This window comes from Asterias rubens, chromosome 3 (assembly GCF_902459465.1).
Source record: "Asterias rubens chromosome 3, eAstRub1.3, whole genome shotgun sequence".
Taxonomy (NCBI): domain Eukaryota; kingdom Metazoa; phylum Echinodermata; class Asteroidea; order Forcipulatida; family Asteriidae; genus Asterias; species Asterias rubens.
Window position 1 is genome coordinate 9,304,571 of NC_047064.1, and position 17,227 is coordinate 9,321,797.

The 17,227-nt window shown below is 40.2% G+C and overlaps 1 protein-coding gene across 2 annotated transcripts; it reads left to right on the forward strand.

Moving 5' to 3' along the window:
• The first annotated feature begins 400 nt into the window (after positions 1–400).
• On the forward strand, positions 401–17,227 carry LOC117288322 (protein OS-9-like). 2 transcript variants are annotated; one of them, XM_033769132.1, is made up of 12 exons: positions 401–640; positions 2,684–2,854; positions 3,801–3,941; positions 5,040–5,138; positions 5,501–5,702; positions 6,771–6,890; positions 7,359–7,508; positions 8,092–8,402; positions 10,258–10,408; positions 10,858–11,055; positions 12,908–13,032; positions 15,003–17,227. In XM_033769132.1, exons 1-12 carry the CDS (start codon positions 488–490, stop codon positions 15,162–15,164), a joined length of 1,983 nt encoding a protein of 660 aa, XP_033625023.1. In that variant the 5' UTR covers positions 401–487; the 3' UTR covers positions 15,165–17,227. The 2 variants fall into 2 exon arrangements, with proteins under 2 accessions (XP_033625023.1, XP_033625024.1); XM_033769133.1 differs by having other exon boundaries at positions 12,911–13,032.

The following is a 17,227-nucleotide window of genomic DNA, read 5'->3' on the forward strand; positions in this document are numbered from 1 at the left end:
AATGACGTGTCCTGTCAATTTTGAGACGACAGAGGGCAGTAAAGAGCTGGTTCACTAAACCGTACTGACAATAATAATGACGTGGGTTTTCCGCTCTGCGCATAGTCTTGGCCCAAGGCTGCACTCAGTGTAAATCGTTGTAGCAAGCCCCTCTTGAACTTGAAAAAAATCCTGATAACGGGCCAATAAAAAACCCTTTTCATGCTATAAAATCACATTTTCTGTGAGTAATAGAGGAATACTAATAGTTGAAAAACAAATCATTGAAATTATCACTTGAAAGCGTGAAACATAAACCCTTGAAACTTGAATTTTCCACCCAAAAGTCCAGATTTGACATGCCCCCCTCTCTCGAATCACGACTATAATGGGAACGAACACATTTCAGTCTGTACGGAATAGTTAAAAAGCACAACAAAATAACTGAGACCCGAGGCCTGTCAACTGGTTAGAATCTCGTATTGTTCGGCATGAAAAGAAACATACAATGGCAAGGTTAACCTGGGACAGATGTCTCCTTGCTTTCTGCTGCAGTTTTTCGTTATTTTGCAGCAACATATTTGCATTTTTAGATCTGGAAGAGCTGAGGAGTGTGCATTATGACATTGATATATCTGCAACCCCTGTTCTCGTTGGAAGAGTAAGGTTTATTATTATTTTGTAAGCCATCAATGCCATGGTCATGATAATGATATTGAATTGATGGGGAGGATGGGCTATTTTTTACCAGGTCTGGTAAAAAATAGCCCATCCTCCCCATCAATTCAATATCATTATCATGACCATGGCATTGCTCATTCATCCAATCATGTAGTGTACCCATAATCATATACGTCATAGTCGGTGGCGCCATACGGAAAGTTATCCTATAATATCTTGTTTAGACCCAGTAACTGTACTCCTTTTTCGAATTTTGACATTATCGAAAATTCGAAAAAGGAGTACAGCGCCCCAGTTACTGGGTCCATATCTTGTTTGTTTCTTATTATTTAGCCATTCCTCTTCTTGACCATCCAAAATTAAATATTCCATTGCAACTTTGCAATTTCATATCTTTATTTAGACTAGACTCTAGAGCTGTGGTAATTTGGCATATTATTAATAATTAAGGGGATAAAAGGGTAGCGACAAGTTCTTTAACGGCCGTTTAAAACAGGCAGGGTCGTTGCCCCGTGTGATATCGCACCGCAACGATCCTTCAAGGTTTTAAACGGTTTTAAGAACGAGTCAGTACTCTTTTATTCCCATTCATAAATGCCCTTTTGTTAAAACTGTTGTGTGTACGCACACCCGCTTAGAAATAGATTACGCGCGCACACTTAGTAATATACTACGCACTGTTACTTTTATAGCTATGAATTGCGCATTCTGGGTGATAATATTGGCGTACGCGTGCGCCCAACACGTGGAAGCCAGTCGGTTATAAACAGCTCCAGCTGGTCATTCATCAACCGTTCATAAACACCCCCACGTGATGCGCTCTCCACCAATAGGAGTAGCGAAACTGTCTGGGGTATTTATGAATATTTTTTTCAAATGATTAATTCTTGCAGCATTTGTGTTTATAAAATATTTTTTTTGGTCAATCATCAATAGGTGGAACATACTATAGACTCAAATAGTGAATGCACCGAGCTTGCACAAAAGCAACTGCTACAATAAAATTTCATACCCCCGCACAAGTGACAAGCCTGGCATCATACTCGCATCGAGTCTACCCAGTAAAAGAGTGATAGTTAAAGGGAGAGAAAATATAACTGAGGTTCGTCCCGCTATGGTGGAGGAACGACCCTCTTGGTTCTACAAGTAGTAGGCGGGACCTAACTAACTACACTGAACTGAATATTGATGCCAATCTGCGACGTCCAGTTACATTTCTGAGATTCTGTCTGGCTGTCAAGTTTTCACTTGATATTTTTGGCAAAGAAAAGTGGGAAAAAATATTTAGCAGACCTAAATAAACAAAATAAATAAGATAAGAGTTTACATCTCAGCTGGTTGCGAGGCAAACAAATCCAGCTTACTGTACCAGACAAACATTTTAAAATCCAGCTTACTGTATCAGAGCCCACAGTTTAGCAGCCAGAAAGGATTTAGTCCTGCAGTCTTACAAAAGTAAATCACTCATGGTTTTTTAGTGATTTTAATACCATCCCGTCCTCCACACCTAGTTCCATCCACAACACAAACCAGAGGTCACCCAGTCCAGTCAACACTACCGGATCTCAACATTGCAGTATTCTTTCTTTCCCAGCGCCATCTGCCTTTTGAACAACCTGCCAAGTGCCAGCCTCAGCTGTGACTGCCCAAAACATGGAGCAGTTTAGGAGCAGGCTGACTCCACTGACCAAACGTTAGGACAGATGGGTGGCGTTTTTTACTTGCACTTTTTTTACTTTACAGTACCTTACAGTACGACTATACTCTACTACAAGATGAATGTACTACACCATATAGGGTGCATTCGTTTAGCTTCCCTGGGCCGACCCCGTCGTGTGGTGTTTTTTTATTCCAGGACGAACGTGTGCAGATAATTACCCACGTTCGTCCTGGAAAAAAAAAAACGCCCCACACCTGGGTCGACCCAGGGAAGCTAAACGAACGCACACATAGATAGATAGATAGATAAATGAAGGACCACACTATCCGACTCTAATTTTGCCCCCTCCTTCTCTCCCTTCAGTCCATTGAGCAGCAAGTCGTTCATTTGCGCTCCAAGTTTGGTCAAAGATATGAATGTCGGCTTCCGGACATGACCGACTATGAGAAGGAGCAAGAAGAGGAAAAACTAGCCTCCGATATCGGAATCTCAGAACTTCTTAAACCAATGGAGAATGCGCCCTGTTTAATCAAGGTAGGTATCCAAAAGATGGAACCTCAACAAGAGTGCTAAATGATGTCACTTTTAAAGACTTTTCTGTGCACTTATTTAATTAAAAAGTGTAGATTCTTTTTGTGAGTTTGAACTGGATGCAAACTCGGTCACAGGCTTAGGTAATCACTCTTGAAGGAAAAGGCAAAAAAAACTTATGTGGTTAGATGTACAGTACTTTTTTGATAGTATAAAGCATCTCGAGAAACATTTTCACGCTGAAGTAAAGTTTTGTTTTTGATATCAATTTTTATTCCCCAATTTTTTTTGTATCTGAGTAAGTGTTAGTGACAGTAATGCTTCTCAGCTCTGGACTTTTGGTGATATATCTTAAACCCAACCATAGGATTAAAACAACTGAACGGTTCCAAAAACCATTTAAAGGGTCTATGTAACTTTTGTAGGACAAAAAACACAATGTCCACAGATTTACACTAAACTAACACAGTTTGAAGATAATGATAGTAGAAAGCTTCCCTGAAAATATTATGTGCTGAGGTGTTTTACTTTTTGGGAAATGAGAAAACAATGTCATGAAAATAATTTTCGTCTCATGAAACGAAAATTAATTTAATCGTTTATAAACGTATTTTGTTTTACTCATTTCTCAAAAAATACAGCACCTCAGTAAGTAATATTTGAAGGGAAGCTTTCCACTATCATTAGCTTCAAACCCTGTAAGTTTAATGTAAATCTATGGACATTTTGAAAAAGTACCCAAATCCTTTGAGGTATTTTTTGTCTTGTCTTAGTATCTTTAAGATTCAGTATTTGTTTCTCCCCTGAAAGCATTTTTAGGGTAAGTGGAGTTTGGGGAAGGAGAATGAATTAGTGTGACATCAGACACATACTTGAATGGGTTTGGGCAAGGCTCGCACCGCCTTGTACCCAATACTTCAATACATTTTATTTCCTACTCTCCTTACAGACCAAAGATTGGTGGAGTTATGAGTACTGTCATGGTAGACATATAAAACAGTACCATGTTGAAGATGGTAAGATACAAGGCAAGGTGATCTATCTCGGCTACTACGAGAGTGAAATGGATTGGAATAACAAAACTCATAAGGTAGGTGTCTCATATCATCTATCTGGTTGTGAATCCAATGACTCTCAGAAAAGCAAACTTACTACAAGCCAAGAACCCAATGGAGAGAAGACAAGGAAATTTGTTTCAATTTGAGATGTGGGAGGGAAGCCCCTGAGAATTATTCTAGGGCCCAATTTCATAGCGCTGCTTAACGGCCGATTTTGTGCTTACTACACGATTTCCATTTCATAGCGCTGCTAACCGTAAGCACACGAAAAGGCATGCTAACCTTCCGGTGCTTACCGCACGAAAATAAATGACGTCACAATGCAAATCCATGGTAAACGCGCAATATGGCCACCCAAATTTTCTGCTAACTTGTGAAATACGCTAATCCTTAAGCAAATTTTTCTGCTACAGTAAGCACGAAAAATTTGCTTACCGTTAGGCAGCACTATGGAATTGGGCCAAGGGGAGTTTCAAACCCCTGCAGTCAGGTAGGGTCTGAAAAACCAATCCGACGTGATTCGAACTGGGGGCCTAGAGGTAGGAGGCAAGGAAAGATATCATTAGCCAATCCGACCAGTAGCAGGTTCCAATTCCTCAGAGCTGCTAAGCGACACATTTTGCTAAAACTACTTCAATACATGATCTTGTTAATGAAGAAACGATACTGCCGCCTGGCAGGAGTACTACCAACATCTTTGGACAATAAGCCATGGTTTATGAAACGATCTTAAGGCCTTCAGCATGCTCCATGGCTTATACTCCGGGCGACTTAAAGGGTCTTGGTACTTTTTGTAGGATTTACACTTAACTTACACAGTTTGAAGAAAATAATGCTATGAAGCTTCCCTGAAAATATTACTTGCTGAGGTGCTGTAGTTTTTGGGAAATGAGTAAAACAATGTCATGACAACAATTTTCGTCTCGGTGATCATGAGACGAAAATTATTTTAGCATGTAAAAACGTATTTTCATGACATTGTTTTATTCATTTCTAAAACATTACAGCACCTCGGCAACTAGTATTTAAAGGTATGCTTTCTGCTATCATTATCTTCCAACGGTGTAAGTTTAATGTAAATCTCTGGACAACATCAAAATTAATCCGTGTACTTCTTTCAAATATTGCAGGATGCTAAGAGACACAGATTAAATCGTTACCATAGTCACACGTATGTGAACGGCTCTCAATGCGATGTGACCAAAACTCCCAGAGAAACTGAAGTTCGGGTAAGTGTTACGCAAAGATATATTCAATTGTTTGTTTTGTTGAGTTTGCACATAAATGATCAAGTAACCAGTGTAGGTGTGAAATAGTAACAGTGTTTGGGTATCAACAGTTTAACTGTGTTTAAAGTCCAGTGTTTTAGGACTCGAGTCTCGGACTCAGACTCAACCCAAGTGCCTCTTGATGTTAGACTCACACTTGACTGCAGTGATTTGACTTGTGCAGTACATGGGTGAGAGTGCAGAATTAATTGTCTTGCTTCGGATTCGCTGTGACCACGATGATATTCCCGCTTTTAAATTAAATTCCACTTGCCTTGCCCCACACCTTGTATCCAGGTTTATTTACCTTTGCTCTTTTTCAGTTCATGTGTGCTGAGGGCCAGGGTGATTCAATCCACCGTATAGATGAGCCGTCATCTTGCGCCTACGTCTTAAACATCCATACTTCACGTACGTGCCATCACCCCTATCTACGACCCCCTCCGAGCTTGAAGCCTAGACCGATACTCTGCTATCCTGCGCTGGAACAAGATCAGTATGACAAATATCTTGAGATCAAACAAGGTATGTTTTTTTTACGTTTTAGGGGGGTTAGGGGTCCTTGGATATTTGAATGAGATTTTCTCAGCTGAGGAACTCTGGAACAATCTTCCTCAACACTTGTGCCAACTAGAATTCCAAGTCCTTCAAATCAACACTCAAAACTCATCTTTTCAACACTCGTTATCAAAATGCCATATAAAGGTGTTTGAACAAGAATAACATTGGAGTCTAACACCCGTTTAGACAGGCGCTCCAGAGTCGCGTCGAACTAAATTATGAGTTAAGTGTATGAAACAGTTAGGAGAGACTGGACGCGCTAAAAGTCGAAAGACGGATGGAGTCATTCGGAACAACTAGAGTTGCTCCTAATAGACCAGTATCATGGTGCAGCCATCTTGAATTTCTCCCATTGATGTCAATGTAACTGAAGCCAAGGCTGGAAGAACAAAATAGTCTGGTTCCTAATTGCAAAATGATTATTATTGTTATTGGATACGAGGAACATGAACATGAGATGGAGGCAGCATGATACACGTCTATCTATTTGGTTTGGCGCAACTCTGGTGCACCTGTCTGAAACGGGCACGTATCCATGAATAGGGTGCTCAAGGCACTGGAACATAGGGAAACTTTTTTCTAGAGGGTTTTTGAAGTACAAGACCCATTATGTAGCACATTAGTAGTTGAAGGGTTTCCAAGGTCATGAAGGTGCTGCGGCACACTTTGCAGCCACTGCCAGAAGCACCAGGCAAACCCCTTCTCTTAGCAACAAGTGTAATTGGGTTCATTTAAATGCATTACACAACACACGGGACACCCAAAGATTACAATAGATGGATTGCAATACGCGTCATTGGCCGCCATATTTGATGAATTGTGCACGCGTGAAGAGCTACCATTGGCTGAGAGTCAAGCGCAGCGCGTACACCCGTGCACTTTTTCCAGTGGTAATACATGAAAGATGGTGGTCAATGGTGTGTATTGCAACCCATCTATAAATATAGTTGAGTGGACCTAAGGGTAGGTCCTGAATCCACCACAAATTGTTCACTCGCATTATGACTCGCATTTCATTTGTTTTTCCCTTAGCGACCACGCACAGTAAACACCACCTCATCGAGATTGGCTCCTCAGAAGCGATGAAATACAAGAAGGAACATCTCCTTCCCAGTGATAGTACACCAGCTGGCTTGCCAAGTATTGACCAAGGTAGGGGTTAAAAACACACCAAAAAAGCATTCACTGCGAGAGTTGAATCTCATTTTGAATTTGTAAAAATAAAAATAAAATCCCCAAAAAGGAAGCAGTCTCCTGACGTCGACTAGAGCGAGTTAGTCAAAACATTGAGACCAATTTAGAACCCGCTCCTCAGTAGTGAAGTCAATAATGGTCCACTAAAAGGTAGTCCAGGCCGATTTTCTACTCTCCGCCCAGGTAGTAGTAAATCAGTTCCATTCAGTACTGAGAAGTCTCCCGAACATCCGATAAATCTACTCTGCAGTAGCAGAATATTTAGCAATACAGCTCTCTAAAGATTCTACCCTGCAAGTAGATACACACATGGTGTTGCCGCAAACCAAATATATTTATTGATACCTTAACATTGCAATGCCTAAAATCCAACAGAAGCTGGAGGGGACGCTAAACATGTTTTTTTTTTTTTATGACAATTGACAGACAATTTGATTGACGAAGAGGAGGTTGAGATCGATGGATTGGAGGATGCTGTCGCTATGGGCTTGGACCACACATCCCTCAGCAACATGGTCAAGTCAGTACTGAAATTAGCCAAGAAGAATGTGAATGACATCAACCTCGAGGTCAAAGGTGAGAGACCAAAGGGATATTGTTCCCCCCCCCCAGTTTCTACTACCTATTGACACTTGATGAAATTAAATGGTTGACCAGCTCTTGTTACTGGCTTTTACAATATTGAATCAGTCTAATGAAATTCAATGATCTTATTTGTGAATGCTAAACTGGTGAAATTGAATGACTACTTTTTAACGCTGATTCAACGGAGCATTCATTTATCAAACAAGATTGAATGAGCGGGTGTAAAAATTAACGGATTTTTGTTAAATTTTGACTGGAACCACATAGAGTATTGTGTCCTTAAGCAAGACATTTAAACATGATTGATTCATAGAGTTGGGGAGGTAGTGCTTTCTGCTCTACAAGCCAGGCTTCTGATGGATGGACTGTAAAGGAGGTAACCCTGTTTCAGCCTCAGGAGTAGGTGGCAACCGCCCTTGGCAAAAAAAAAACTTTAGCCCACACCTTGAAATGGCCTTCATGCCTCAAGTGTCTGGCGACTTGCATAAAATAAAATAAAATTTTAAAAATGTATAAAAAAAAAGTATCTAGGTTGAAGTTGGTACCTGACAGGGATGTTCTCATTCCATGCTAGATAACTCAGAGAATGGTCAAGATTCTACTGAACGAGATTCAGGCGAAGAAGATGAAGACAATAACGATGATGATGAGGAGCTGTTAATGAATCTTTTACTCTCGGAAGAATTCGGTGAAGACGAGATGCTCGAAGACGACGAATTGGAGGAACTCATGCAGAGAGATACGGACGAGTTGGTCAAGATGTTCCGCGAGCGTATAACCAGATTGACCTCTGACCCCACAGAGGTCGAGAGGTTAAATAAGATGGTAGATAGCGTTGAAAGGACTCTCGGTGAAATCGAGGCAGTGAATGAGCTCCTAGGAGAGGTAAAAAAGTGGAGATATACAATTTATATATTTTTTGTGTAGATTAATATCTCTTATCCTTATTTGAATTTTGGATACATGAAACTGTATGCAGTTAAGGATGACTCCGTAAAAGCGTAATTCAGTTGAAGTGTGTTGCATCAAAATATGTGACCCGCTCTGACGGAATGAGGAATGTCTAGTAAAGTTTCATTTCGTGTAATTTGACACCGAACATAATCATAACAAACAATTAATGAAAATTATTGAATTTTTTAATTTTTTTATTACTACACTTTTAGGTTGCCTAAATCTTGATTAAACTTACTATGGTCTTACCTTTTCGTCAAAAGATTACTAAAGATGTAAAAACAGACGATTTCTGAGCCATGTTCTTGACGTAATTATCCAAAAATGTTCCAAATCCCACGGGACAGACAGCGAACATTCATTGAAAACACCAAATTTGGCGAGCGTCGCAAAACTTTTCACACAACTTGCATAGCGCCACCAAGAGTACCATTGGAAAGCCAAAGATTAGAGGTGTCTAAATATAGCCACCAAAAACATGTGTCAACACTGACAGGGGTTCAAAGGTCACCAAAGGCAAACCCTGTTTTATCAGCGATGACATCTCTCATTCATAAATCCGCGTCGCGAGATTTAGTATGGCTCACAGACCGAGGCGTTGTTTATCCATGCAGCGTGAGAGTCCGATCACCCGACCCGGTCTTGTTGCCATAGCTAGTTGCAGCGCTGGTAATACGACAATGTACACACGAACACTGCGCGGGTACCATGCACAAACTTTGCTACACGTACGACGTATGGAACAGTGGAATGTTTATCGAACGTTGGGAAAACAGTGTCTAATTTCCATCATTGTTTTGTGGTTTTTCAAGGTTGAATTGTTCCAAACCAAAATAATTCTGAATGTTAAAGGAATAATCTTTCAGTTAAACTTCATGCTGGGTAAGAAATTTCGCTAAAATCATGAGAAACATGCACGGGGAAATTGCGAATGTTCCCGGGTCTTCAAGCCGAGTATACCCGTGGGGGTTGATGCTATGCGCTGAGTGACAGCTGTCTTTACAATGTTTTGACTTGACGGAACAAAACTCGCATTTCAAGTTGGAAATATCAACGCAAATTGCTCTAAAATTTCAGGTAAACATTGTCAAACTTATTGGTGAAATTGTCTACACACTATAATCTAACTTCTCGTTGAGTTGTTTGTTCATTTTGGTAATTTTGTTTGCCTGACTACGGGGGGTTAAAAATTGATGTTTTCATTATCGTAAACAAAAATATTAATATTATTTTAATGAGTGTGTGAGACGTCGCGTTTTTTCAAATTAATTTTTATGGAGTTTGTGTTTTCCAAAACGGGTCGTAAAATTAAGCGTCAAGGGCGTCGAAAATTCCACATTGGTTCAGACAGGAAGGTCGTATGATCTTGATTTTTATTTCATTTAAAATATTAAGATTTGCTTGTTTGGAATATTATGAAATATGCAAATGTGAAATTCACTAGACAATCCTCATTTCGTTAGAGCGGGTCACATATGTGCATTTCTTTACATGTGTGCTAAGCAACCAAGCACTAATGAGCAGTGGACAGTTTTTAACAAGCGGCCGTAACTGACAAAAGTTATCGATACGGCACGCTGCCCGTGGTAGCAAGGCTGGACTCTTCAATGTTCCAGTCGTAGCCACTGCTGGGTTAGTTGAGTTTTAGGCTGAAGTCATCATCTTTTGCCAAATACTTGTGTCTGTGGCTGAGAAGTACTCAGGTTAAAAAGTTGCCGACACACCTGAGCCTTTAGTGTATTATTTTGGTTAAATGCTCAGTCTTTCATTTTGTATCTGTGCTTAGGAGGAAGCTGACGATGAGGAGAAGGATTGGACTTTAGAAAATGGAGAAGAGGATGGTGCTGCAGATCATGGGGATGGGAGGGAGAAGGAGGACAACACTCCGAAGAATCTCATGAAAGATAACCAAGAGAATGCGGCAGCTAAGACTCATGGTAGGTGACATGGGGTTTATTCTACGGAACAGGAGAGGGAGATGGACCGTGTCTTATTGTCATTGTCTTTTGAATAATAATAATAAAGACATTGTAAAGTGCATAGTGCAGTAGCCTCTAAGCGCTTAAAAGAACAATAAGATATACAACAAGTGAAAGATACAATTACAAATAAGCTGATTACAAATAACTTTTTGAGATTCAATCAATCGATCAATCAGAGGGAATTTATATAGCGCCAAAATCAACCAAAATTTTTCAAAGGCGTTAACTGAATATACATTGTTTTGTCATCAGATAATAAAAAGGTTGTTAGTGCTCCGTCGTTGGTAGGATTCAAACCCACATCCTTGTGATTGCAAGTCCTGCAGTCTAAACACCGGACCCTGGTAGACAATTCAATGACATAGTGTTACCACAAACCGAATTAACATTGTTTTTGTCATCAGATAATAAAAACGCTGTCAGTGTTCCGTCGTTGGCGTCCAGTAAGGACAAGATCAAAGTGAAGGTGACCAAACTGTCCATGGACAAGTCGAGGAACATTAAGGTGGACTCCGGCAAAGAAGTAGAAGTCTACGACAGTAATAAGAGACCCATTGAAGAGGCAATCGTACAGCAACTGGAGAACGCTGGAATAAACAATGGTAAAACAATAAAAACTCTGAAAGGGAACGAAAGTGACTACTTTCATAGAGCTGCTTAGGCAGCAAATATTGTTAATTTTGGTTTTACCCTTGCACCGATGTGTGCTAGCACTGTACACTCAGTACCTTTCCTAGTTCTGTGGGGAAAAAAACCACTGGCATATTACTCGGGTAGGATTTTAACCCATGACCTTAAGAGCAGTGTCTTACCAACTAGACCACCGAGATTGCCTGGTAGCTAGCGGCAGAAAATATTGCTTAAGAATTTTCTGCTTGGCAGAAATAAGCAGGATGCCAATCTCATATTGTACATGTGACATAGCAGTTTGGCTGGTAACCTGGTTCCTGGCAACTTTTCGTGCTTAAGCAGCTCTATGAAATTGGACCCTGGTGGGAAATAAAGTTTGGATTGCAATGTGGAAAACCTCCCCCTAAATAGAGATGAAAACTTGTACTTTATTACTAGGCTTGGTATTATTTGTACTTTATTCTGATTTTATTGTTGTTTTGCCTTTGGGAGAAAAATTGAAAAACGAAGTAATAGCCTGAAAAGTAGATTTATAATGAACAAGTAGGTTAGCCATACAAAGAGACGTAATGCTCAAAACATTTTCCCTACTTTTTTCAAGGACAAAATGTTATGCCTGTTTATGACTGAATGCCGTGGGAGAACTCTTTGTATGTAGACTACCTGTAATAAAAAAAGCAAGCAGAAAGTTTTTGTGTGTAACAAAAGTCTAAATCCTGGACCAACCTGTGTATGGGTGGTTGGGGCGGTGTAGTTGCAACTTGGACCAACCTGTGTATGGGTGGTTGGGGCGGTGTAGTTGCAACTTTCTTCGCCTTCCACCTGGAGGACTCTGGTTCGAATCACAACGGGGGCACTACGTGGATTTGGTTTTCAGTCTCTACCTGATGGCGTGGGTTTTCCTTAAACTATTCCTCTGGTGTTTTCCTCCCACGTCTATATCTGAAACATCCTCCCTTGTCTTCTATCCACTGGGTTCTTGGCTAGTACCATGAACAAGTTCGCTCTTCTGTGAGTCCTTGGGTCCACAACAGAATAAATGAACTGAAATGAAATGAAATTTACAACAACAAAACTAAAATGGTATGGTCTCAATTCCGAAAAAGCCAAGTTACATTTTAAAATGAGTTGTAAAATGTTGGAATACAGATTCTTATTGTGATGTCACTTTTTGCCGAGAAATTAAGGGTGCGTTCGTTAAACTTCCCTGGGTCGACCCCTGTCTGCCACTGGTATGTTCAAATAGCTTTGACGTCTTTCCAGGGGCTCACCCGGGTCGGCCCCCCCCCCCCGTGCTCTGCTTTTGGAGTGGATCACTTGGTGGTGACCCGAGGTGCATGATGTCACCACGAGAGGGTGAGTGTTATCGTTCACCCTAGTGAGCACTGCGGGGTTGACTCCGGGAACCTTATCAAACGCACCCCAAGACTGATGCACATCTTAAGACCAATCTTTGCTTTAAAAAAAATTAAATCTTGGGGTGTGTCTTCTAACGGCATTTAAAGACCTTTTGATCTTGTTTTCTCTTAAAGCAGGAAAGGTTGAGTTCCGAATCGTGACGTACGCACCCAAGACTGATGCACATCTTAAGACCAATCTTTGCTTTAAAAAAAATTAAATCTTGGGGTGTGTCTTCTAACGGCATTTAAAGACCTTTTGATCTTGTTTTCTCTTAAAGCAGGAAAGGTTGAGTTCCGAATCGTGACGTACACGCCCAAGACTTATTGCACATCTTAAGACCAATCTTTGCTTTAAAAAAAATTAAATCTTGGGTGTGTCTTCTAACGGCATTTAAAGACCTTTTGATCTTGTTTTCTCTTAAAGCAGGAAAGGTTGAGTTCCGAATCGTGACGTACACACCTAATGAATGGCCGGAGGGAGAGGACGGAGTTACGATACTCACGGAAGAAGAAAGCAGTTACTTCAAAAATCTTGTTATGGGTCTACTGGTGAGTCTTTTGGTTTCTTTTTAACCTTAAAATCTGCCGAGTGTGTTTGGTGGGAAACCCTCCTATGTCATCCACAATAACTCGCCGTGCTCGGCCTGGAGCAGATGCATACTAATCTTATTCGTCTTCCCTGGATCTGGATCTAAATATTCTCAATGCTCTTATTAGAGTCAAGCAAGAAGAGAAGATGATGAAGAAGTTTCATTTTTAGATGTGGGAGGAAAATCTAACAGAATTATTCATGGGGAAAACCCACGCAGTCTCAATGTTTTATCCCTGCTTCAGCCCGCAAAATAGATGGCAAAGTTTCCCCCTGGTGACAGTTGATTTGGGTCGACTGCGCAAATCAGTAAAGTGTAGCCCTCGCAATAAAGTGGCGGTCATGCCTTGTGATTGTAGGTGATATCTAAACAAAAACATTTAACACAGGTTGGCATTCACAAATGTTTTCAGGATAGTTCAGAGGATAAATGATATACAAAAAATAGTTAATGGCCTGACGTTTCGACCCTAAGTGTCATTTAGCCTTCGAGAAAGACTCTGCTAGAGTCGAAACGCCAGGCCATTAACTATTTTTTGCATTTATACTCTCGGTCCATTTGGTTGGTAAGTTGTTTGCAACAGCTAATTCCATTTTCTCATAAATGATATACAGTAGACTTTTTAGTTCAGTGCACTTACATGTTGACTGCTCGGCCACATAATGACAGGTCTATTAATGTCCAAAGGTCTAGATAACGAAACTAAATTGCAAGAGCAAGAGAGGCCTAACAATGATACTTTGGTATGCACATGTTGCGCCCAGAGACCGTCTGAAATACAAGCCATTTGGGACACGAAGACACTACTTGTTTGTCTACATCAAAAATAGAATGTCGAATCCATGGGGGGATAAAAGAGACTTGGAACACAGCCATCGTGGCCACCATGTTTGTTTCTTAAAGGCATTGGACACTATTGGCTTTTACTCAAAATAATTGTTAGCATAAAAACTTACTCAGTAAAAAGAAATGGAGAGCTTTTGATAGTATGAAACATAGTGAGAAACGGCTCCTCTGAAGAGAAAGAGGTAATTTTTCACTTAAATATTTAAAATTTTAATTTTGTTTAGCACAGTTCAGAGAAAAGTAATGTATAAGAATATATTTTGAGTTCAGTGCATTCATATCGCGCGATCAAGCACTTCATAATGGCAGGTCTAATCGTCTAAATATCAAAACTAAATTGCAAGAGCAAGAGAGGCCTAACAATGATACTATGGTATGCACATGTTGCGCCCAAAGACCGTCTGAAATACAAGCCATTTGGGATACCAGGACACTACTTGTTTGTCTACATCAAAAATAGAATGTCGAATCCATGGGGGGATAAAAGAGACTTGGAACACAGCCATCGTGGCCACCATGTGTATGTTTCTTAAAGGCATTGGACACTATTGGCATTTACTCAAAATAATTGTTAGCATAAAAACTTACTCAGTAAAAAGAAATGGAGAGCTTTTGATAGTATGAAAAATAGTGAGAAACGGCTCCTCTCAAGAGAGAAAGAGGTAATTTTTCACTTAAATATTTAACATTTTAATTTTGTTTAGCACAGTTCAGAGAAAAATAATGTGCATTCATATCGCACGACCACGCACTTCATAATGGCAGGTCTAATCGTCTAAATATCAAAACTAAATTGCAAGAGCAAGAGAGGCCTAAATATTATTCTATGGGGTGCACATGTTGCGCCCAGAGACCGTCTGAAATACAAGCCATTTGGGATACCAGGACACTACTTGTCTACATCAAGAATAGATTGTCCTATGCAAGGGGGAAAACAAAAAGACTTGGAACACGGCCACCTCGACTATCATGGGGGGAATGTTTGATTCTTAAGGCAAAAGTCAAACTGCTGCCCTGGAATTTGATTTTGCTAGCGGCACTAACTATACTGGTGTTGATTTTTTCATTTTTTTGTGATGCTAGGGTGGAGGGGCGGAGAACACCGAGCAGGAGCGGCAGGAGAGACTGGAGAGCAACTATCAGTTTACTTGGGACCCACAAGGAGCGAGTCAGCTGGGTACCGGGGTGACAACGAGTACCGATGGAAATGGTATCGAGGCGGATGGGGAGGAAAGCGTGCCGTGATTGCGGAGTTACTGGCGTTTTGCGCGGAAATTGTGGTCCCCCAATCGTTGAGGATTGTTGAATTTAAGACTAGATTTGTACTAAGCCGGTAATGTTGATTTCCGCTAGTACAGGTGGTATTATGCTTTGGTTATAGCATTCTTTTTGCAAGCCATCTGCTTTTGTTTTTGCTTTTAACTTCTTGAAGTCTATTTTGATGTTATTCTCTATCCATCAATCACCTTACTCCCCAGATTGTCCTACCCATCGTAGGGGATTATTGATTCTGAATGTTTCACTTTTGGATTTGTACTAAGCCCGTAATGTGTAAGGAAAATGGGCCGTGATTACCGAGTTACTGGCATTTTGCGTGGAAATTGTGGTCCCCCGATCGTTGAGGCTTGTTGAATTTGAGACTAGATTTGTACTAAGCCGGTAATGTTGATTTCCGCTAGTACAGACAGTATTATGCTTTGATTATAGTATTTATTGGCAAGCTGACTGTTTTTGTTTTGCTTGTTAACTTCTTGAAGTCTGTTTCGATGTTATTCTGCACCCATCAATCACAGTACTCTACTCCACCACTTTCACCAACCGAAAGTCTAACTTGCAGTTTGGTACCTTTGAAATTCGCATCAAGTGGTGCGGACAGAGTGGGTATGGGGAATTGGCTTTGACCGCTCTTGCTGGGATTATATGGTACTGTGTAAGACTAAGAATCTTATGATTTTGGTAAAGGAAGTCAAAACTTTCAAACTTAATTTGGTGTCTGCACACAATTTATTAATGGTAGCCAAAGCATTTTCATTGTCATTTTCGTCTATTTTTCAGTCTTTTTCTCCTTTTGGTAGTGAAAGGTTGCTTTTCCTCTGCTTATTTTTTCATTTTTAGAAATAGTAATCCTTTACACTCACAGCCAGACTCGAGCCTCCCTCACCCCAAGCTAATTCAAGAAACTATTTTATGTTGACATGTAAATTCTCTGACTATGCAATAGTTCAGGGTGTTTTGTTGTTGTTTTGTTTTGTTTTGTTTTAAAGGGACTTTCAGGGTTAATTCCCATAGCACTTTTCAAGACCTGGCCCCAATTCACAGATCAAGGTGATGTACACCGGTGTGCATCACTTTTGTTGTTACCCGGCCCGTCGGGTCATGTAACATGCGTTTTTGTTGCGCGTCACATGATTGGTTCTCGACCAATCAAACTTCACAGTTTGTTACTGAGGTATAACAATTATGATTGGTATCCTGTTTATACTTGCTTAGCAAAGTTTGCTGCTTAAGCAGCTCTATGAAATTAAATACTCGACCAGCCCCCTCTCATCCCCCTGAGTCTGGTGAACAAAATGTGAATTTAGTGCCTTCATCTTTTTGCAACCCAGGACATGTAAGCTTGTCTACTCTATGCCGAATTTGGATTCGAAAAAGAAGCTTTACGAGTCTGTCTGTAGAGCATAATCTTCTTCATCTTTGTCTTTCTTTCGTTTTAGTTTTAAAGATTATCCTTTTGATTTGTCATGCCAAATTATCAATTATTAAGAAACATTGGGCAAGTTGGAAGAAAGCCTTACAATTAAAACAGTATGGAAATTCAGGTTTCCAAACAAAATCAACCTCTGCCCTCGCCGTTCTTTTGTTCCTCTTTGTTTTGTTAAGCACTCCGTTCTTCGTGGGGCTTGTGTATTATATTATTATTAAGGTACCCATTTATACTTCTGGGTGAAGAGAAGCAATTATATTGTATGACTTAACCTCCAGAACCTTGAACCCACCATGACTTGTCACCTAATTGGTTTGACCATTTTTGTGATTGCTTCAACTTGACTTGTGTACCGTTTAATAATTTGACCTTTTTTGTGCTGCCTCTGTTTCTGTTCATCGCAGTTGTTCTGTCTTATGTAAAACATAACAGTATGTATAAATTGCCATACAAAAATTGAATATTTAAGAGATATATTGTACATGGGTGTATAAAGAGATAATGATTAACGCTTGACTGAAAACCCCCCAAAAAGTGCAAGAAAACTTAACGCAAACTGTTATATTTAAACACCGTTTAGTGTGCCTTTATCCTTATTAACAAA

What these genes read in the sequence shown, in the direction of transcription:
- LOC117288322 (XM_033769132.1), top strand. Translation starts at nt 488, where the DNA reads ATGGCAAGGTTAACCTGGGACAGATGTCTCCTTGCTTTCTGCTGCAGT. An exon ending in GGAATAACAAAACTCATAAG is followed by an intron (nt 3,942 to 5,039) that starts GTAGGTGTCTCA and finishes CAAATATTGCAG; the next exon opens with GATGCTAAGAGACACAGATT. An exon ending in CATCAACCTCGAGGTCAAAG is followed by an intron (nt 7,509 to 8,091) that starts GTGAGAGACCAA and finishes ATTCCATGCTAG; the next exon opens with ATAACTCAGAGAATGGTCAA.